The sequence below is a fragment of the Lynx rufus genome, unplaced genomic scaffold (genome assembly GCF_022079265.1).
Source record: "Lynx rufus isolate CCGP_SWC_20201006 ecotype Redwood Valley unplaced genomic scaffold, mLynRuf1.p SCAF_6, whole genome shotgun sequence".
Lineage (NCBI taxonomy): Eukaryota > Metazoa > Chordata > Mammalia > Carnivora > Felidae > Lynx > Lynx rufus.
Window position 1 is genome coordinate 9,775,137 of NW_025814878.1, and position 19,469 is coordinate 9,794,605.

The 19,469-nt window shown below is 45.5% G+C and overlaps 1 protein-coding gene across 1 annotated transcript in view; it reads right to left on the reverse strand.

The window, feature by feature from the left end:
• The window catches only part of AKAP12 (A-kinase anchoring protein 12), an 87,527-nt gene that overhangs the window by 43,390 nt on the left and 24,668 nt on the right, over positions 1 to 19,469 (reverse strand). The window contains exon 4 of the mRNA XM_047102232.1: positions 3,102 to 3,216. Coding sequence (XP_046958188.1) covers positions 3,102 to 3,216 — 115 coding nt within the window. The remainder of the gene's footprint in view (positions 1 to 3,101; positions 3,217 to 19,469) is intronic.

Below are 19,469 nucleotides of genomic sequence, written 5' to 3' on the forward strand. Positions count from 1 at the left end.
AAAGAGAGAGAGAGCAAGCAGGGAAGGGGCAGAGAAAGAGAGAGGGGAGACACAGAATCTAAAGCAGGCTCCAGGCTCCAAGCTGTCAGCACAGAACCCAATGCGGGGCTCCAACCCACAACCTCGACATCATGATGTAAGCCGAAATCAGATGCCCAACAGGCTGAACCACCCAGATGCCCCTTGGCCACTTTAAGTTAAAAACCCTCTAGCAGGGGGCACCTGGGTGGCGCAGTCGGTTAAGCGTCCGACTTCAGCCAGGTCACGATCTCGCGGTCCGTGAGTTCGAGCCCCGCGTCAGGCTCTGGGCTGATGGCTCAGAGCCTGGAGCCTGTTTCTGATTCTGTGTCTCCCTCTCTCTCTGCCCCTCCCCCGTTCATGCTCTGTCTCTCTCTGTCTCAAAAATAAATAAACGTTAAAAAAAATTAAAAAAAAAAAAAAAACCCTCTATCAGGGGGCACCTGGGTGGCTCAGTCTGTTAAGCATCCAACTTCGGCTCAGGTCATGATCTCCCAGTTTGTGAGTTCGAGCCCCACGGTGAGCTCTGTGCGGACAGGTCAGAGCCTGGAGCCCGCTTCTGATTCTGTGTCTCTCTCTGTCCCTCCCCCGCTCACACTCTGTCTCTCTGTCTCAAAAATAAACAAACATTAAGAAACCTCTAGCAGGAATGGCCCTTGTTCACAGTTTTCTCCCGTTAACTGATCCATTTATGGCAGAACCAACACTGTTGGTCAATTCTCCAAGGCAACAAGACGGGTCAGATCTATTCTTACTGTTGTGGACAGGAGTGGAAACCCAGGTCCCTCAAATCCTACAATTAAGTGTTACGCACCAAATCATGCCTTTGTTTACATTATCGTAAGCATCGCTGGGGAAGAGATTTTCTGGAAATAACCATAAAATATAGCCTTAGGCTATCACTGCCCAAAAGAAAAGCATGAAAAAATATTTTTTAATAATTTGCCCTAAAGACTGTCCATATTTACAGTGCCAGGCAAGTAAAAGGGAGAAGAAAAAAAACCAGTGTACCAAGCTCCCTTGGAGACCCTAATAAGTCAATGAATGACAGTTCATCCTAAAAGCAGGGCCTCAGGTGGTGGCCTTTGCAGCCCTAGGCCCCCTGCCTGTCTTTTCGTAGGTGACAAGGCCTTTTCAGGCCATTTGAAGGGCAAGGTATATTAATTGCCACTTTTCTTGCAGGGAGGTAACGGATATTTGCTCGAGCCCCAAGGCCATGATCAGAAGCCTAGGTCAGCTCAGGGAGACAATGGAATGATCTTCTGCTAAGGCATGTCCCTGATCCTTCTCTGCCTTCTGCTGATCACATCCATCAGCCAGCGTCAGATAGGAAGCCTGCCTGACCCAGGCTCTCCCTTGGTGGTGTATTTCAGTGATCCCACATTGCTACTAAATATTCCTCAAGTGCACTCGGCTTTCACAGCCCGGTTATCTAGTACACTTTCCTTGCTGGGTTTTCATTCTATTCTTTGCTCAGAAGACACTGTCCTAACAGACAAGGCTTTGGACGTGCTCAGCACAGTGAAGGCACAGCAGTTAAGAGTTCACGCTTGAGAATCTGCTGATCTGGGTTTGAACCTTGAGAACAATAGTACCCGCGCCTCATTAAAGACCACACTGCACAAAAGGCACAGATCCAGGACCCAGAGGAAAAGCTTGCGAAGTGTTGGCTGTTATTATTCTACTCACTTTGGCTCTCATCCCTTGTCAACAAACCTAACCCCTACCCTGCCTCCGTCCCCAGATCTTATCCACCCTTGGATCTCAAATGATTGCACCACCAGAACTGAGGGCAGCTCTCCTTGCAAAACTCACATGATAACCACCACGCTGCTTTGTCTTAACCTTCCTTTGATCCTTCTATAGACCCGCTTCTTGTCGTCCCCCCAACCCCGCCACCAGTGGTGGGTCGTTTCTCAGTTTGTTCATCTTCCCTGAAGCACCGAGCACAGTTGGCTTGGCCATAGAAGGCTCCCAACCTGCTGTGGCTTGACTCGATTCAAAAGTTGCCATGGGAAGGACAAAGCCCGGGCCTTTGGAATTTGAGTTGGGGCCATTCCAATTATTTTGGTAGAGATGATTTGAAACTTTCACACCGGGTCATGCAAATCCTCCCTTCTGTGAGACTGTATATATTTCTAACGTTATATTGTGCCTGTGGTGTTATATAAAGATCAGTATTCCCACCAACTTCAAAAGCAGCTCGCTGCTTGAAGTAGCTCCATGGGGGTATTGAGCAAGAAGAGAAACAGGTTCCACATGTTAGGAGAGTCTCATTTAACCAAGGCCATGGCCAGTCTCCTCTCATGGGGCTTTCCCCTACATTTGTCTTATTTATGTTGCATAGAAGACACAATTCACTGCATGCCAAATCATCATTTCATATATCTTCTAGAGCGGTTGTGAAATTATCCCTTTGTTTACGATTGAATGGAAGGAGGAGACACAGGAAGTTTCTTCTTCAACCTGTGGCCCTTCCACAGAGAAGGGTGCTCGGTCAAGGTACTTGATTCTGACCCTAATGACCCTAAACCATGGTCCTTGCTACCTCGCGGGGGCTGACTCGAACTAGGTGACAATGTGGTGAAAGATTCGCTTTCTAGTAACCACCCCCGTGGGACCTGGTAGTCTCAAGAGCTAGAAAACACGCAACACATCGTAGCCTGGGCAAAGAGAAGCGTGCATCCTGAAACATACACAACTAGAAAAATCTGTGCGAGAGGAGGCTACTCTCCAGAGTGAGAGAAACTGACTCTTAAAGCAACCACGACTCTGGGGTTTCCAACAAGAATTCACAGGAATGCCAGTGAACACCAGACGAGTAGTTGAGAGAAGGCAAAAAAAAAAGTTCCAGATAAAAATATCTAAGAAACATGAAACGTGACTTCACTCCGACACCTAAGTATAGAGAAATACTTCCCTTTGGAACCAATCGATCACTTTTGTTGTCGAAATCAGGCAACCCCAGGCGGGATGTTCTATATTCTTCCCAGGCCTGTTTTCCTTGTTTTCCGCGGATTCGTTGCAGGCGTCGTCCACCCTCCAGCCCCTGCTTCCGCCCAGAGCCCGAAGAGGTAGCTTACCATCTGTGACAGGGACTTCTTCTTCCTGGCCATTCAGGGCTCCCTCCTGGGGGCTGAAATCTTCTTCCTCAGCTAAGCCATTGGCAGGAGACAGCTGACCATTCTTCTGGAGGAGCTACACGGGAAACAAAACCATGTAAACTTCAATGACGATGAAGATTTAAGTCTTTTATTACGCTGCATGATCCCGCTACCTTACAAAAGGTCCCGGGCGCAGATACGGCGTTGTATCAGGGCAAATGTGTGCACCACTCCTTCATCCATTCACTCACCTAAATGCCATCCCTGACATACAGCCCAGTCCTATCGAATATACAACGAGTAAGTCAGGTGTGGTCCCAGCCCCCTTGAGCTTACAAACTTCCATCAAAAGCAGACTTCAAGAAAAAAAATGTTGTTTTCTTTAAAGCAACGTTCTTCCTTGTGTTTAGATGCAGGTTATACATTTGACCAGAATATACCTAAGTGACAATATGACCTTCCCAGGCGAAAGGGCAGACACGTAAATAAACAATTATGGAAACTGTCATGGTGGAGAAACACAAGTCACAATAAACAGAGGAGCCCCAACCTATGGGGTGTTGGGAGAAAAGGGAGTACGGATAAAGCTGAGACTGAAGTTCCCACGTGATGGGCGTATGAGAAAAGAAAGGTGCAGGGGAGGCAGAGAAGGGAGGCAAATTAGGAACCCCATGGTTTGAAGACCAGTGTACTCAGAGACAAGAGAACAAAGAAGAGATGCGTCACACATGCTTTTCCGAGTCAGTTTTTTCTTTAAAATGTTACTAAAATGTACATTGGTCCTCTAACCTGGAGAATACCCTATGCAATTGATGTTTTCAGTTGCAAAAATAGTAGACATATAGATATACCGTTATTTTTTGTCTTAATGTTTATTTCTGAGACAGAGACAGACAGAACATGAACAGAGCATGAGCAGAGAGAGAGGGAGAGAGGGAGACGAAGAATCTGAAGCAGGCTCCAGGCTCCAAGCTGTCAGCACAGAGCCCGACACGGGGCTCGAAGTCACAGACCGGGAGATCATGACCTGAGCTGAAGTCGGATGCTTAACTGACTGCGCTACCCAGGCGCCCCTATGTTATTCTTATTGTTTTGTATTTTTTTTTTAAACCTGAGGATATAGGGGCGCCTGGGTGGCGCAGTCGGTTAAGCGTCCGACTTCAGCCAGGTCACGATCTCGCGGTCCGTGAGTTCGAGCCCCGCGTCAGGCTCTGGGCGGATGGCTCGGAGCCTGGAGCCTGTTTCTGATTCTGTGTCTCCCTCTCTCTCTGCCCCTCCCCCGTTCATGCTCTGTCTCTCTCTGTCCCAAAAATAAATAAAAACGTTGGGAAAAAAAAAAAAAACCTGAGAATATAGGTCAAAAGTGTTAAGGCTATTACAAAAATAGCTCAATAACCATTTAGGAACCTCAGGATGTCAACAATGCTTTACAGTCCGCACACATTTCCCAGTATATGAAAACCAATGTAGGCAGGTGCTGTTATTTCCATTTCACAGCAGGGAACACTGGAACCCAGTGGGATCACAGAGGGTGGGGGTTGGCGGGCCACAGATCCCACAGCTCAGACGGAAGCACCACAGCCCGAAGGCCAGCACTCTCCACCAAGAACTTCCAGGGTTTTTTCCACAGCACTACAGATTGCTGAAGGACCTGTTGCGGTGCGTAACGATAAAATGGCACTAAGAGGGGCGCCTGGGTGGCTCAGTCGGTTGAGCGTCTGACTTTGGCTCAGGTCATGATCTCACGGCTCGTGAGCTCGAGCCCCGCGTTGGGCTCTGTGCTGATGGCTCGGAGCCTGGAGCCTGCTTCGGATTCTGTGTCTCCCTCTCTCTCTGCCCCTCCCCTGCTCATGCTCTGTCTCTCCCTGTCTCAAAAATAAATAAAAACATTAAGAAAAAAATTAAAAAAAAAAAAATGGCACTAAGAGTATTCCGCAGTCTCCAGACCCGCCCAGCCCAAAGAAATCTCCGGGCCCACCACTCCCCTTGGCATCAGTCCGTGCTGCTTACAGGCTAGCAGAGCCCAATGGCCAAACCACTGACTTTGATCGCAGCCTTGAAGGGACAGCAGGTTCAAGACACGTCAATCGGGAAGGCTTGAACTGAGCTAAATTGATTTCACCTGGCTGTTGCCGGCTCCCAGCAAAGCTGCCCTTCAGCGGCACGGGCTGCCTCCTGAAATAATACCACTGCACTTTAATACTTACTCCACAGATGGAAGAGTCGGCTTCAAAATGCCCACGCTGGGTCTACTTATGAGAATGCTCAGATTACATTTCCACTTAAAGTCTGCTCTTACCAAACTATGAAAGATAGGAGTCTGAAATGAAACCTAAAGACAAAAGTGGGGGTGGGGGGTGGGGAGGGAGGTCTCCACAATGCCCATTAGCAAAAAGGTCAGCGTTTAAGAGTATTTGGACTAAATATCACTGGTTATGTGAACACGTCCAAGTCAGATTTGATTAGCAACGCGAAGAAGAGGCAGGAGGAAAGCAGGGAACGTATATTATTGCGAGCTCCGCAGAAATCCCGTGGATCTTCGATCTAAAAAATGCTTGATGTGCACCATGATGTGCAAACTAAATGGGGAACATGAGAAAGCAGTGTGTTGTCTTAAGTTTATTTATTTCGAGAGACAGAGACAGCATGAGTAGGGGAGGGGCAGAGAGAGAGAGAGGGAGGAATAGAGAGAGAGAATCCCAAGCAGGCTCAGTGCTGCCAGCGCAGGGCTCCAGGCAGGGCTTGAGCTCACGAAACCACAAGACTGTGCGTGATCTGAGCCAAAACCAAGAGTCGGCCGCTCAACGGACTGAGCCACCCAGGCGCCCCAAGAAAGCAGTTTTAATGCCTCAATTTTTCAATGCAATAAACGTTGGGCAACTGTGCCCCTTGTTTAGGAACCAACAGTTTGAAGTTTTACCGTTTAGAGTCCTACAGAATTTCTATAATTCCTGGAAGAGTTCTCATAACTCTTTACGAATTGTCAAACTCAAGCTATCTTTACGCAGAGCCAAACTGAGTGTTCTTAAATGCAAAACACCTACAGGACACAGGCACAAACTTTCCTCTCCTCGTAAATGTTACATACATATAATGAAGTACATTAAATAACATCAGATGAGTCTTAAAATCTGACATTACTTGCTAGCCCTCCTTATACCCAAAGTGTGATGATTATGGATTAGTTATTTCCAGTGACCACAGGACCCTGTCCCTATTTCCAAAAAGCACTTGATGGATTAACATTGGTACCAGACAATATATGACAGGGATATTATTGAAACTGAGTTTTGAGCCAATTTTGTTACATGCATAGCTTGAGTCTCAAAGCGAGTGGGCCACCCAAGCTTTGACCCCCACGGGTGATACCCCCCAAGTGAACATTCACAGCCCAGGAGACACCAACACTCCACACAAAAATGGGACTTCATTCCTAGCCATATTCGGATATTTCCACCATTCTGTGTTTTGCTTAGAGATGCTGTTTACATAATCTTGTAGAAGGAAAAACTCACTTTTGTCTGTGACAAAAATAGTGTTTTTGTTTTCCTTTTTTCCCAACCCCAACCATTTACACAGTTGATACTGTTGTTAAAGTTCCAGGTGCTTCTGAGAGTTACCAATAAATTAAGGTCACCTCAAATTGTAAGAAACCTAACCCACTTTTCCTTAACATTTAAGTCCTTTCTGTCTTTTCTTATGTGTATATGTATTTATAAGCATTTTTTAAAAAGGGAGAATACATGTTTTATGCCTGATTATTTCATACATAGTGGATGCATTTCGTTGTCAATTAGCACCTGAGTTGTCCTCGGCCATTCTCTTTTGTCTGTAATTCAAATGCCCACAGAAGACAAGGAATGATTTATCAGTTACACTGAAGGAGGCAGTCGCACAACTTAATGACACGGGAGGTGAATGTCGGAGCCAGATGTAGTGTTACGGGTCACTACTTCAGGGAGGAAAGCAGTGTCGGGACTCAAGTTTCCAGAAAAGAAAAAGCGGAAATTTCTACTCCATTCTTTCATTCTGAAGCTTCCTCACTCAGCTTTCTCCAACCCTTCTGTACTTACTTCTACACTTGTACAAACACAGAGATAGACACTAGACTTAAAAGACATGCTCTCTGCATTTGAACATAGTGAGCACCAGAAAACCTCTATTCCCACTGGATCTGTGCTTCAAAAAGCGTAAACGCCTCTTTTGAGCAAATCAAAACCCTAAATGTTTTCAAGCTTATATCCTTTGAGTGGGTCAGCCAGAGTTTATTCCCGTGAAGCATTCCCACATTACGACTAAACAAGCTTTAAAAAACATCTCAGTGCCTCCAGCAGCAGTATGTTCCTCTCGTTTCTGTAAGATTTTGGAATCTCCAAAATGGCAGCCGGGACACTGAAGAAAGAAACTACCAGACTTCGTTCCTCTTCCTCCTCCACAGGACTGCCCACGACTTGCTCTGAGCCCCTTTGCAGAGTAAGCAGTGGGAGTCTCAAGCTCTTTTCTCTCTTTTTTAAGGTTTTATTTTTAAGCAGTCTCTACGCCCGACATGGGGCTCAAACCCACAACCCTGAGATCAAGGATCACACACTCCACTGATGGAGCCAGCCAGGGGCCCCAGGAGAATTAAGCTCTTTAATGAATGAGTTAAACAATGAACAAAACAGATGGGCTCTCGACAGCTCTCGGGATGTTGGGGGTAGAGGCCATGAGCCTGCTGAAGCAACTTCTTTCACCACAGAAGCGACCCTCATTGTCTATGTTCTCATCGGATGATCAGCTGACCATCACAGGTGACACTGCCCCCCACAGTCCTGCCCTGCTTGCAGTAAATGAGGTTCCAACCAGTGCAATTCTGGCAAAGCCCCAGAAACGGAATGTTAGGTGGATGTGAGCAGGAGCAACCAGAAGCGAGTCAGTATGACAGGGACACACGCACGAACGATATGGGGGAAGAAAAGATCATCTGGGGGGATTTTAAATCCCTGACAAAACTTGTAAGGAAAACTCTTCAGTGTCTTCTTCTCCATTCTAATATAGAGCATTTTGAAGGAAACCTTTAAAACTGTCAAATATGGGGCGCCTGGGTGGCTCAGTCAGTTGAGCGTCCGACTTCGGCTCAGGTCATGATCTCACGGTTCGTGGGTTCGAGCCCCGCGTCGGGTTCAGTGCTGACAGCTCAGAGCCTGGAGCCTGCTTCGGATTCTGTGTCTCCCTCTCTCTCTGCCCCTCCCCCGCTCGAGCTCTGTGTCTCCCTCAAAAATAAATAAACATTTAAATAAATAAATTAATTAATTAATTAATAAAAATAAAATTGTCAAATAGAAGAAAATAGAGATGAGACTATCATTCCGTAAACAATGTCTTTGGGAAGCCATTTGGAAATAGCCAGAAACAATTGGAATGTGCATACCCACCCACCACATTATCCTAGCAGACATGGCTTTCCCTCCTTATGCAGGTATAGGGACAATGACACACAACACACAACCCACATAACAGCATCGAAGGGAACGCGGTCAAACTAGACACCCCGACATAGGTAGATGTCTCCAGTTTAAGTGGGAAAAGCAAGTTATAGAGAATGTTTGATTCCTTTCTGTGTTTAAAATAAGACAAAAATAGGGGCGCCTGGGTGGCTCAGTTGGTTAAGCGTCCGACTTCGCTCAGGTCATGATCTCGCGGTCCGTGAGTTCGAGCCCCGCGTCGGGCTCTGTGCTGACAGCTCAGAGCCTGGAGCCTGCTTCGGATTCTGTGTCTCCCTCTCTCTCTGCCCCTCCCCAGCTCGTGCTCTGTCTCTCTCTGTCTCTCCAACACAAATAAACATTTAAAAAAAAATTTTTTTTTAATAGAAAAAAAATAAGACAAAAATAACCCACTTATAGGGAGGGAGAAAGAGAAGGATGGGGACAGGAGGGCTCCCTCGGATGTTTGTATAAGCATTAAAAAAAAACTGTAACAACATTACACAAAATCTTTAACAAATGCTGCCTCTGGAATTTTAGTTATTCTACCCTTTGCAAGGGTGTTGGGGAAGAGACACAGTTTTGTTTTGTTTTGTCTGAGGCATAACTAATATATATTATATGAAGGCATGGCTTCCTTTTTATTTACTTTATCATTGCAAAGGTGAAAATGCTTTGAAACTTAAAATCCAGATTCTGAGGCTATCACATGCTAATAACCTGGCTTTCCAGGGTTCACAAATCTTTTCAGATCCTCTGAGCAATGGACCAAACTGATCCCATGGACCTTTCACCCGTCTGTTCACATGATCTCCAAATGTGATTACCATTTAAATAACCTCCTCGGCCACACCATTAACCAAAAATATTGACGAAGACACAGCCAAGACTATCACAGCTCTACACCAGGCTACCCGAGGCTCCCGAGATATTAATACATGTATCATGGACCCATATCACCAATGTCGTTTATATACATTTGCTAATTTAACCGTCCACCTTAAGGAAACTCTTATCATCGCCCCCACTTTATGGCCAGCAGAAGGGGAGAGGTACTGCACCCAAGGGGCTGAGCCAAGATGTGGGGAAGCCGGGACTCACCCCAGGTGACCTAAGCTGCACACACGGCCTAACGCGAGCGAGCATGTTCTGCCTCGGCACTGAGTTTCTTAAGAGCAGAATTTCTGATTTAAGGAAAAAACCCTGGTCAATCCATTTCGCAAAAATGACACAGGCTGTAAGAATACAAATCATTGTCGGGGCACCTGGGTGGCTCTGTTGGCTGAGTGACCGACTTCGGCTCAGGTCACGATCTCACAGTTCGTGGGTTCCAGGCCTGCATCAGGCTGGCTTGCTGTCAGTGCAGAACCTGCTTCAGATCTTCTGTGCCCCCTCTCTCTCTGCCCCTCCCCTGCTCACACACTCTCTCTCAAAACTGAATAAACATTTATTTTTTTAAAAAAAGTCATCGTGACAATACCAGCCAGCCTGGGTTATGTTTAAGCTAAAAGTTTCCTTCTAATTTAGAGGTCAATTACAGAACACCAACAGAATGATGGGTTTTGAAAGGTTTGCTTTTCTTTTAAAAAGTAGTCATTTTTATTTCAAACTAATCTAAGTAGAAAGCTATGTAAATCCAACTCTAAACATGATATAAACCGTTAGGCCAGAGAGTAAGGCACAGAAGAGGAGACACTTTACTTAATTAAATTAAATGGATCTAATTCCTACAGTTAAGGTCACTGCAAAAAACACTAAGAGGACAGAAGGCAAAAGATTACAAAAATTAACTTAAGAAATAATTCTAAATATCCAAAATTTAGGGCATGGTTATAGTGCATCTCGCAGGCATTAAAAATACTACCTACAAAGTGTATGTAATAGTATGGGGATGTACTTTATGTTGTGATATTCAATTTAAAGAGCGAACGTAACAGTTATACATATAAAATGATTACAAATACATACAAGAACATACTGTAAAACAGCAACATTACCATACTGTTCATACTGCAATATATCAAAATATCACTGAGGAAGGAACCATGAATATTTGATACCCTCTATTTTTCTACTTTTCTTTTCTTTTTTTAAATATTTATTTATTTTTGAGACAGAGAGACAGAGCCTGAGTGGGGGAGGGGCAGAGAGAGAGGGAGACACAGAAGCCAAAGCAGGCTCCAGGCTCTGAGCCATCAGCACAGAGCCCGATGCGGGGCTCGAACCCACGAGCCGTGAGATGACCTGAGCCGAAGCTGGACGCTCAACCAACTGAGCCACCCAGGCACCCCTATTTTTCTACTTTTCTATGTTCTGATGTTTCTATGTTCTATGTTTCTATGTTATGTTCTTTATCTAAGTAACACGATGATTTTTACAACTGGGGGGTGGGAGAGCTTTTCCTTTGCTGGATATTCTGTCTCAGTTTATTTTTAGAATGGGCAAGAGGCCGTTAAGAAGATTTTGCTTTACAGGGAAGCATTGTAATTCTAATTTCTACCAGTCACATGAATTTCATGAGAAAACAGAACTGCTTTAAGACAGAAATGCAACAGTGAAATCCTATTTCAGGCATTTGGTCATGCAAACTAATCCATATTCCCTCAAGTGTAGAGAACACAGCGGGCTCAGAAGCAGAGTGGAGAACTGGGTACTGGTACTCTCTGGGGCAAGATTAAGTACCTCATTTTGGCATTTTAGAACTGTCCCCCCATTGTCTCAGGCTGAAACGTGGTGGGGTTCCTTCCAGGCCAGCAAATGGGAGGTGGCTAGGAGAGCGGGGTCTGATCTGTGGCTTTGGGCCACACGTTTTAGCCTCTCCTACCTCCCTTTCTCTGTAAAAATGGGATAAGAATTCATTTTTATCTACCTCACAGAGTATCTGGGGCATCCCCGACACGTTCTTAATAAGTCCACTACTAACCTAAGCTGCAGCTGCTTTTATCATGCCATTTGCTGTCATAAGTGTGATCTAATGGGGCTCCTGGGTCTCTCAGTCGGGCAGGCGTCCGACTCTTGATGTTGGCTCAGGTCATGATCTCGTGGTTCGTGAGTTCGAGCCCCACATCTGGCTCTGCGCTCTCTTCTTGCCCTCTCTCTGCTCCTCCCCCATTTGTGCCCTCTGTCTCTCTCTCTCCAAATAAATAATTTAACTTAAAATATATATATAAAATAAAGGGAACTACTCGTCCCAGGCCCACTTCCCCCCTACAAAATGAATGCTTCAAGTGGCACCCGGGTGACTCAGTCAGTTAAGCGTCGGACTTCAGCTTAGGTCATGATCTCACCATCTCATGGCCTGTGGGTTTGATCCCTGCTTTGGGCTCTGTGCTGACAGTTCAGAGTCTGGGGCCTGCTTCGAATTCTCTGTCTCCCTCTATCTCTGCCAACCCCCGCCCCTTGTGCTGTCTGTCTGTCTGTCTGTCTCTCTCTCTCTCTCTCTGAAATGAATAAACATTAAAACATTTTTTCAAAAAAGAAAGTTTCAAGAGTTCTTTCTGGATTGTCCACACTCTGCACTCAACACAACATTTAGCATAAAGGCTTGTAAGCCTTCTAGTTGTCTAATGGTCTGGGTAGGAAGAGAGGGGCAAGGCAGTTGACACAAAGGTCTAAGCAGAGGAGAGACACCCGAGTTGTTTTTTGTTTTGTTTTGTTTTGTTTTTTTAACCACAGGAAGTATGGCGGAAACAGCAAACGGCACAGTATGGCTCCTGTTAGCTATGGAACTTGACCTCTGGGCTCATTCTCCAAATTATATACATGGGGACTAAGACCATCTTGGTTTTCAGATCGTCTTGAGTTTCAAGTGAAGTAATATTTGGGAAAGCTCTCCTCAATTGAAAAGCTGTCGGAAGTCGCTGTGTCTCAGTCCACTTGCCCAAATCCACCCGTGATCTACTCCAGTATTTTTCTATCGTGCTAGAGCCAACTTTTAAGAAATTGACCTCGGGGCGCCTGGGTGGCTCAGTCGGTTAAGCGTCCGACTTCAGCTCAGGTCATGATCTCACGGTCCGTGAGTTTGAGCCCCGCGTCGGGCTCTGTGCTGACAGCTCAGAGCCTGGAGCCTGCTTCGGATTCTGTGTCTCCCTCTCTCTCTGACCCTCCCCCGTTCATGCTCTGTCTCTCTCTGTCTCAAAAATAAATAAACATTAAAAAAAAAATTTTTTTTTAAAGAAATTGTCCTCATGTTTGCAGTGAGGAGGGTGTCGAAGGAAGCAGCATTCGATTTGAAACAAGGGGATCCAACAAAATTAGACACAGCTTTGGGGCGCCTGGGTGGCTCCGTCGGTTAAGCGTCCGACTTCGGCTCAGGTCATGATCTCGCGGTCCGTGGGTTCAAGCCCCGCGTCGGGCTCTGTGCTGACAGCTCAGAGCCTGGAGCCTGTTTCAGATTCTGTGTCTCCCTCTCTCTGTGACCCTCCCCCATTCATGCTGTGTCTCTCTCTGTCTCAAAAATAAATAAACGTTAAAAAAAAAAATTAAAAAAAAAATTAGACACAGCCATCTGTCTACAGAAAATGCATCTCACGATACCCAATCTTGCACACAAAACAGGGTTTACAGCTCAAGACACAGGGCACCCCTCTAGTAAGCAGGCCAGAGCTTTGGAATAAACTTGGTCAAGAGGAAACGCTGACTCAAGACATGTAAGCTCTTTTGCCCGGGGTGGTTCCTGGTGGGTCTGACCCTCAGGTAGCAAAACACAATTATCCTGCTGTGAGCAGGAGACCGTACAGGACCCTCCCCACCACCACGTGTATACATGGCTGCATGGGGATTAATGAGCCCATCTGTCAACGCCGCTTAAAAAGTTGACCATCTTGGGGCGCTTGGCTGGCTCAGTTGTTACAGCATGCAACCCTTGATCTCAAGGGCATGAGGTCAAGCCTCAATTTGGAGGCAGAGCTTACATAAAGGTAAAAAAAAAAAAAAAAAATTGACCATCTTTATGGCTGAAGACTTATTTCACACAAGTCAACAGCCATAGCTCCAAACATTATATTCACTCTAGACTCCAAACTGTCCAAACAGCACACACCTGAATATGGTGAAACCATTTCATCCCTCCCTTTTAGTAAACACAAGCACAAAGAGAATTTCAGAAATTATTTTAAAATTTCTAGAAATTGGAGGGCCTGGGTGGCTCAGTTAAGCATCTGAATTTGGCTCAGGTCATGATCTCACAGTTCATGGGTTCAAGCCCTGCGTCAGGCTCTGTGCTGGCAGCTCAGAGCCTGGAGCCTGCTTCGAATTCTGTGTCTCCTTCTCTCTCTGCCCCTCCCCTGCTCACCCTGTGGGTGTGTGTGTGTGTGTGTGTGTGTGTGTGTGTGTGTGTATGTGTCTCTCTCTCTCTCAAAAATAAACCTTAGGGGTGGCATGGGTGGTTCAGTCAGTTAAGTGTCTGACTTCGGCTCAGGTCATGATCTCGTGGTTCGTGAGTTCGAGCCCCGCGTCGGGCTCTGTGCCAACCGTTCAGTTTTAAATAAACTAGAAAAAAATTTTAAACAAAAATTTCAATTTCTAGAAATAAGCTGAAGGCTAAATATAGAAACTGATGACTCCATCCGTAATCCATGTTTATAAAAAATTTTCACAAGCTACAGCCCTAGTTTTTGAAAGCTAATTGGATTGAATTCTTGAATCCCTCTAGGCCTTCCCCTACAGCCATGCCCCCAACAAGTTAGCCTTAAGAGGCTGTCTCCACCCCAAGGACACTCCACCTCCGAGTTGCAGAAATAAAACGTACGAGAACGAGAGTGGTAAAAAGGTTTTTCTTTTTAAGATTCCCAAAAAGCTCAATTCTGTAAAGTCTGACAAAGTCTTCAGCTATTAGGTTTATAATGACAGGTCTGCAGACACCAGATCTTGTATTTGTTTTTTTTTTTTTTTTTTTTTTTTTTAAAGATTTTTTTTTTTCAACGTTTTTATTTATTTTTGGGACAGAGAGAGACAGAGCATGAACAGGGGAGGGGCAGAGAGAGAGGGAGACACAGAATCGGAAACAGGCTCCAGGCTCCGAGCCATCAGCCCAGAGCCTGACGCGGGGCTCGAACTCCCGGACCGCGAGATCGTGACCTGGCTGAAGTCGGACGCTTAACCGACTGCGCCACCCAGGCGCCCCTCTTGTATTTGTTTTAAGAGAAGCAAATGTAACGTAAAAATTACAATCTGACAAAACTAAGATCGGTAACATGTTGGTCACAGCTGACGCTGGTGGATGGGTACGGGCGTTTGTTGTATTATTCTGTATTCCACGAATCTAGAAAAGGTGCATGGCGATTCACAAAACGATACAAAAAACAAAAACAAAAAAAAAGGAGGCCCTTAAACTAGCAAGCCTTTTAAGAGAAAAAAGAAGTGCTTCTAATGTTTCAGAGTATTGTATAAACGCTGCACTAAAAGCTCTTCATACCACCTGAAATCAAGAACAGTATACACTCGGGGGCAAGAGTGATTCCGGTGACCGCTAAAAACGAGATGTCCTTATCTGAGAAATGACCTTAGGAGATCTCTGCCTGATCTTGATTTTCCTCCTGAAAAATGCCCTGCTGTAGGTGAGGCGGCAATTCCACGTCTTCAAATACTAATGCCCCGGGGGGCACCTGGGAGGCTCAGTCAGGTGAGCCACCTACTTCGCTCAGATCATGATCTCAGGTTCATGAGTTCGAGCCCTGCGTCAGGCTCTGTGCTGACCGCTCAGAGCCTGGAGGCTGCTTCAGAGTCTGTGTCTCCCTCTCTCTCTGCCCCTCCCGCGTCGGGCTGTGTCTCTCTCTCTCTCAAAAATAAATAAACATTAAAAAACACTTTTTAATACCTTAAAGTTGTAAGATGCCCTGAAACACCCGATCTCGAAATAAAACCTCTGCTTGCTTTTAATTCCGCGCTATTTGGGGCGCCTGGGTGGCGCAGTTGGTTAAGCGTCCGACTTCAGCCAGGTCACGATCTCACGGTCTGTGGGTTCGAGCCCCGCGTCACGCTCTGGGCTGATGGCTCAGAGCCTGGAGCCTGTTTCCGATTCTGCGTCTCCCTCTCTCTCTGCCCCTCCCCCGTTCATGCTCTGTCTCTCTCTGTCCCAAAAAAAATAAACGTTGAAAAAAAAAAAATTAAAAAAAAAAAAAAATTCCGCGCTATTTCTTCCCACTCCTGTATTCAGCAAAATAAAACCAACAAACAAAAGTATCTCCTTACTGGTTGGTGACACTGAACATGACTGAGTTAATCTGAAGTACCCAGAAAAGGGGGTGGGCATGTCGGCACCATCCACTAGAGTCAACGGGGCTCCCTACCCGCCAGCCTCACAGAAAGAAAACACACCGTCCAACTGATCAGGCTTTTGAAATATCAATACTCAGTACACCAGGCGTTATCAAATGCCATTGTACCAGGCATCATCTCAGAAGTATGCTGGGCTCAAATGATCTCGGGAAAACTCTCTGTAGTGTGCATTCTGAACCACTAGGGAGGAAATCATTGCAAGTTTTTCTAAGATTTTATTTTTAAGTAATCTCTGCACCCAACATGGGGCTCGAACTTACAACCCCGAGATCAAGAGTCGCTCGCCCTCCCAACTGAGCCAGCCAGGCGCCCCACTGTAACGTTTTCTAAAATGACCTGCCCACCTCGTAGACCCGCAATTATTAACAGCCCGCGTTAAGTAAAGACACCAGAGTAAATGCCACATGCTTTAACACACAACATTTCAGTCGGATATTCCCCTCCTTTAAAAAGGAGTTACAGTTGTTTTAAAACGTACTAAAGATCTTCGGTTCTCTGGGAAAGTATGTGAAAGAAAACAGAGCTCTAAATCTGGTAGAGGTAGGAGATCAACCGTGCTGATTTCACAGACAAAGGGAATTTATAAGATCTCTGCTGGACATGAGGGAATGAAAAGTACCACCTACCAATTAATTACAGCAATTCGCTGTGTGAAGATGGTCCACCAGGATTCCAGTACGTGAAGGGCTTACTTGGCAGCTCCCACAGCATTTAGGTCTGTGTCGTAATTAGAACAGAGATGCTCAATAAAACCACAGAAACATGTGAATCCTAGGTCAAGGATTCTGGTACGCTGATAGCCCCAGCATCCTCCTGTGTGCTGGAATCACAGGACAGGAGGTATTGCTGGTGGCCTCTACCGAACACGTGTCCCCTCTGGGAAGTGATCCTCACACTCCTGGCTAAGAACCACTACTCAGCCTCATTGAATCAGAAAAGGGGGGAGCTTAAACTGTTCCCCCCCCCCCAACTTCCCTAAACCAGGAAACACGGTCCTACTTATATACCTTTGCGTCACTGATAAAACCCATCTAATACAGAAATTCAAAGTGGCGGGACCAGTGTGTCCACTTGGGGGGAACAGACCAGACTAAACAACCCAACAGTTGAAAACTTTGTTGTGTGAAGGACAGGAAACAAGCCGCACTTTCAGGTTAATGACTTTCATCTTAAGCTTCTAAGCAACGCTGAAGGTCCATGTTTAAACCCTAGTAGGCAGCTAACATCTGTTGGTTGGTTGAGTGTGGACCTCAGAGTGGGGTGAGGCTCTCCAGATCTTGTCAAATTGTACATCTCAGGATACGGATCCTCAAAGCACATTTGCTAGTGTTATGACATATGATGAATGTCTAAGACAGGTTATTTTTCCCCCTCGGAGTTGTTGCACCTGCAAGATATACGGGGGAAATCAACTGCCTGCCATATTGACTTCACTGTTATCTGCAGATCCCAAATGCAAATTAAGCAAAATATTAATGTGAAGAGAACAGTGAAGATGAGTACCTTAAAAGCAAAAGACTGGTGTTCTGAAGCATCTGACTATTCTAATGCCTTTTCCTTTTGATCCATGTACCATCAAGTTCAATGTAGTTGCAGAAATCAGGAGCCCAATTCCCACCTAATCCTTACACACCATACTCGAGTAACTACTCTCTTGTTAAGACCCTCTCAAAGGTGGGGAAGGGCGCCTGGGTGACTCAGTTAAACATCTGACTTTGGTTCAGGTCAGGATCTCACAGTTCATGGGTTCGAGCCCTGCGTTGGGCTCTGCACTGACAGCTGGGAGCTTGGAGCCTGCTTCAAATTCTGTGTCTCCTCTCTCTCTGCTCCTCCCCTCTCAAAAATAAACATAAAAAAAAAAAAAAAAAGACTCTCTCAAAGGGATTTCCATTAGGTAGCAAAATACCATTATCGCATCCTTGCTCAGGAATTCAATAATACAAAAAGTTCTAAAATCCACTGTATGTCTTAGAAAGGCTAGATAGTTTCTTAACCTCAGAGATAAACAGTTTTGACAAAGGAGGAAACCAACATCACCTGAAGTAAAGTTTATAGATTTTAAGGTTCAAAAACCTTTAGGCGCTAGGATTATTTCTTCTAACCAAAAATGTATCCCTAAGCCATGAGCATCAGAAACTTCAGAGAGGGAGTAAGTTATGAAAAATGTGCAGCTCCCGAACGTGGCACAATTAACTCCACTATGCAAACTAAAATAGACATCTGGGATTGAGCGAGAGTCCAGTGGTAGAGGGCTATCACCTGTATATATGAAGAAAGAAAGGCAGAAATGGAAAAGTTGGAGAGGGTGTCTTATAAGCTCTTCTCCCATCCTGATGAATTGGTTTAATTGCTTGTTCTAAGCAGCCCACAAATTACCACCTCTTACAGGTCCTACACCATGTGGATGACTACAGTGAGGGGAAATGAGACCGTAAGTTTACTACAAGCTTTGCCCAACCAAAGTATTTAATCAGGAGGATAATTGAGATCAAAGTTAAATAACATACATTATCAGTATGCATATTTAGTGGTTGTACTGCCTTTGAACCACATTGCTTAAAATAACTGCTGATTTAAAAAAAAAAATCCAGAGAGAGTGAATTTATTGATCACCGAGTGAATGTACTGATTGCTGTGTTGCTACTTCAGTTCTAAGTCTGTGGGCCCTGTGATGTGAAAAAAGGAAACGAACAAGCAGGACTGCTGGTCTTGTTTTCAGGAGAACGAACTTAACTTGTAAAGATGGCCCATCTAAGGTAATGTGATTTAGCAAAGAACCAACACTGCTATTCCACAATGTTCTACTCCAAATATTTCTAGCCTAGTCGCGGAGAAAAACGTGCTACAGACGAGAAAAGCAACACAGAGTTTTCCAGAGTGCCGTGCTGTGTTTGCTGAAAAGCGAATCTATAGCCTCCCAGGCTGAATTCTAAACCGCTTTTCGATTGATTAAATGTCTGCCTCACATCTGCTGCTTTCTGAAACCTGCCACGCAGGGGCACTGCCAGAACCTCTCCAGTCTGCAGCTTTTAGGAAAGGCACTCGCAAGGAAGGAGGAGTGGGGGACGGGAGAGCTATGCTAAGCCCTCCAGAGTTCCAGAAATGCCCCCTTCCATGTTAAAAAGAAAACAAAACAAAACAGAGAGTTTCCTAGACACCATGGCATGGATTATTCAATAAAGTTATTAAACATTTAGCTCTGATAATGGACTCGAAGACGCCATTTTGGAGAATCCATTTAGGGTTTTGTAGCTGGTTAAGAGCAGAATCAAAATGATAAACTGACATGGATTTCTCGGACGTGTGTGCTCAGCTCTGTGCTCCCCGGAATTCAGATGGCCTGCTGCAGACCAAAATAAAAGTGACGTGAGCGGTCCTGCGGCCAGAGCACAGCCAGTGTTTATGTTAAGTCAGGTCGGAGTCAAACAAAGACTGCCGAGGCCCACACATTCATAAAAGGCAGGTGATGGCAGGACCATGCCCTTAACTGGTAAAAATACTACAAAGCTTCTGCAGACCCAGTGGCAGAGGAGGGCACGGGAGACAAAAGGGTGTGCTCTCCAGTGAGGCAGTTGGGGAGGGAATCCCAGCTGGGCCTCCTTTTTAG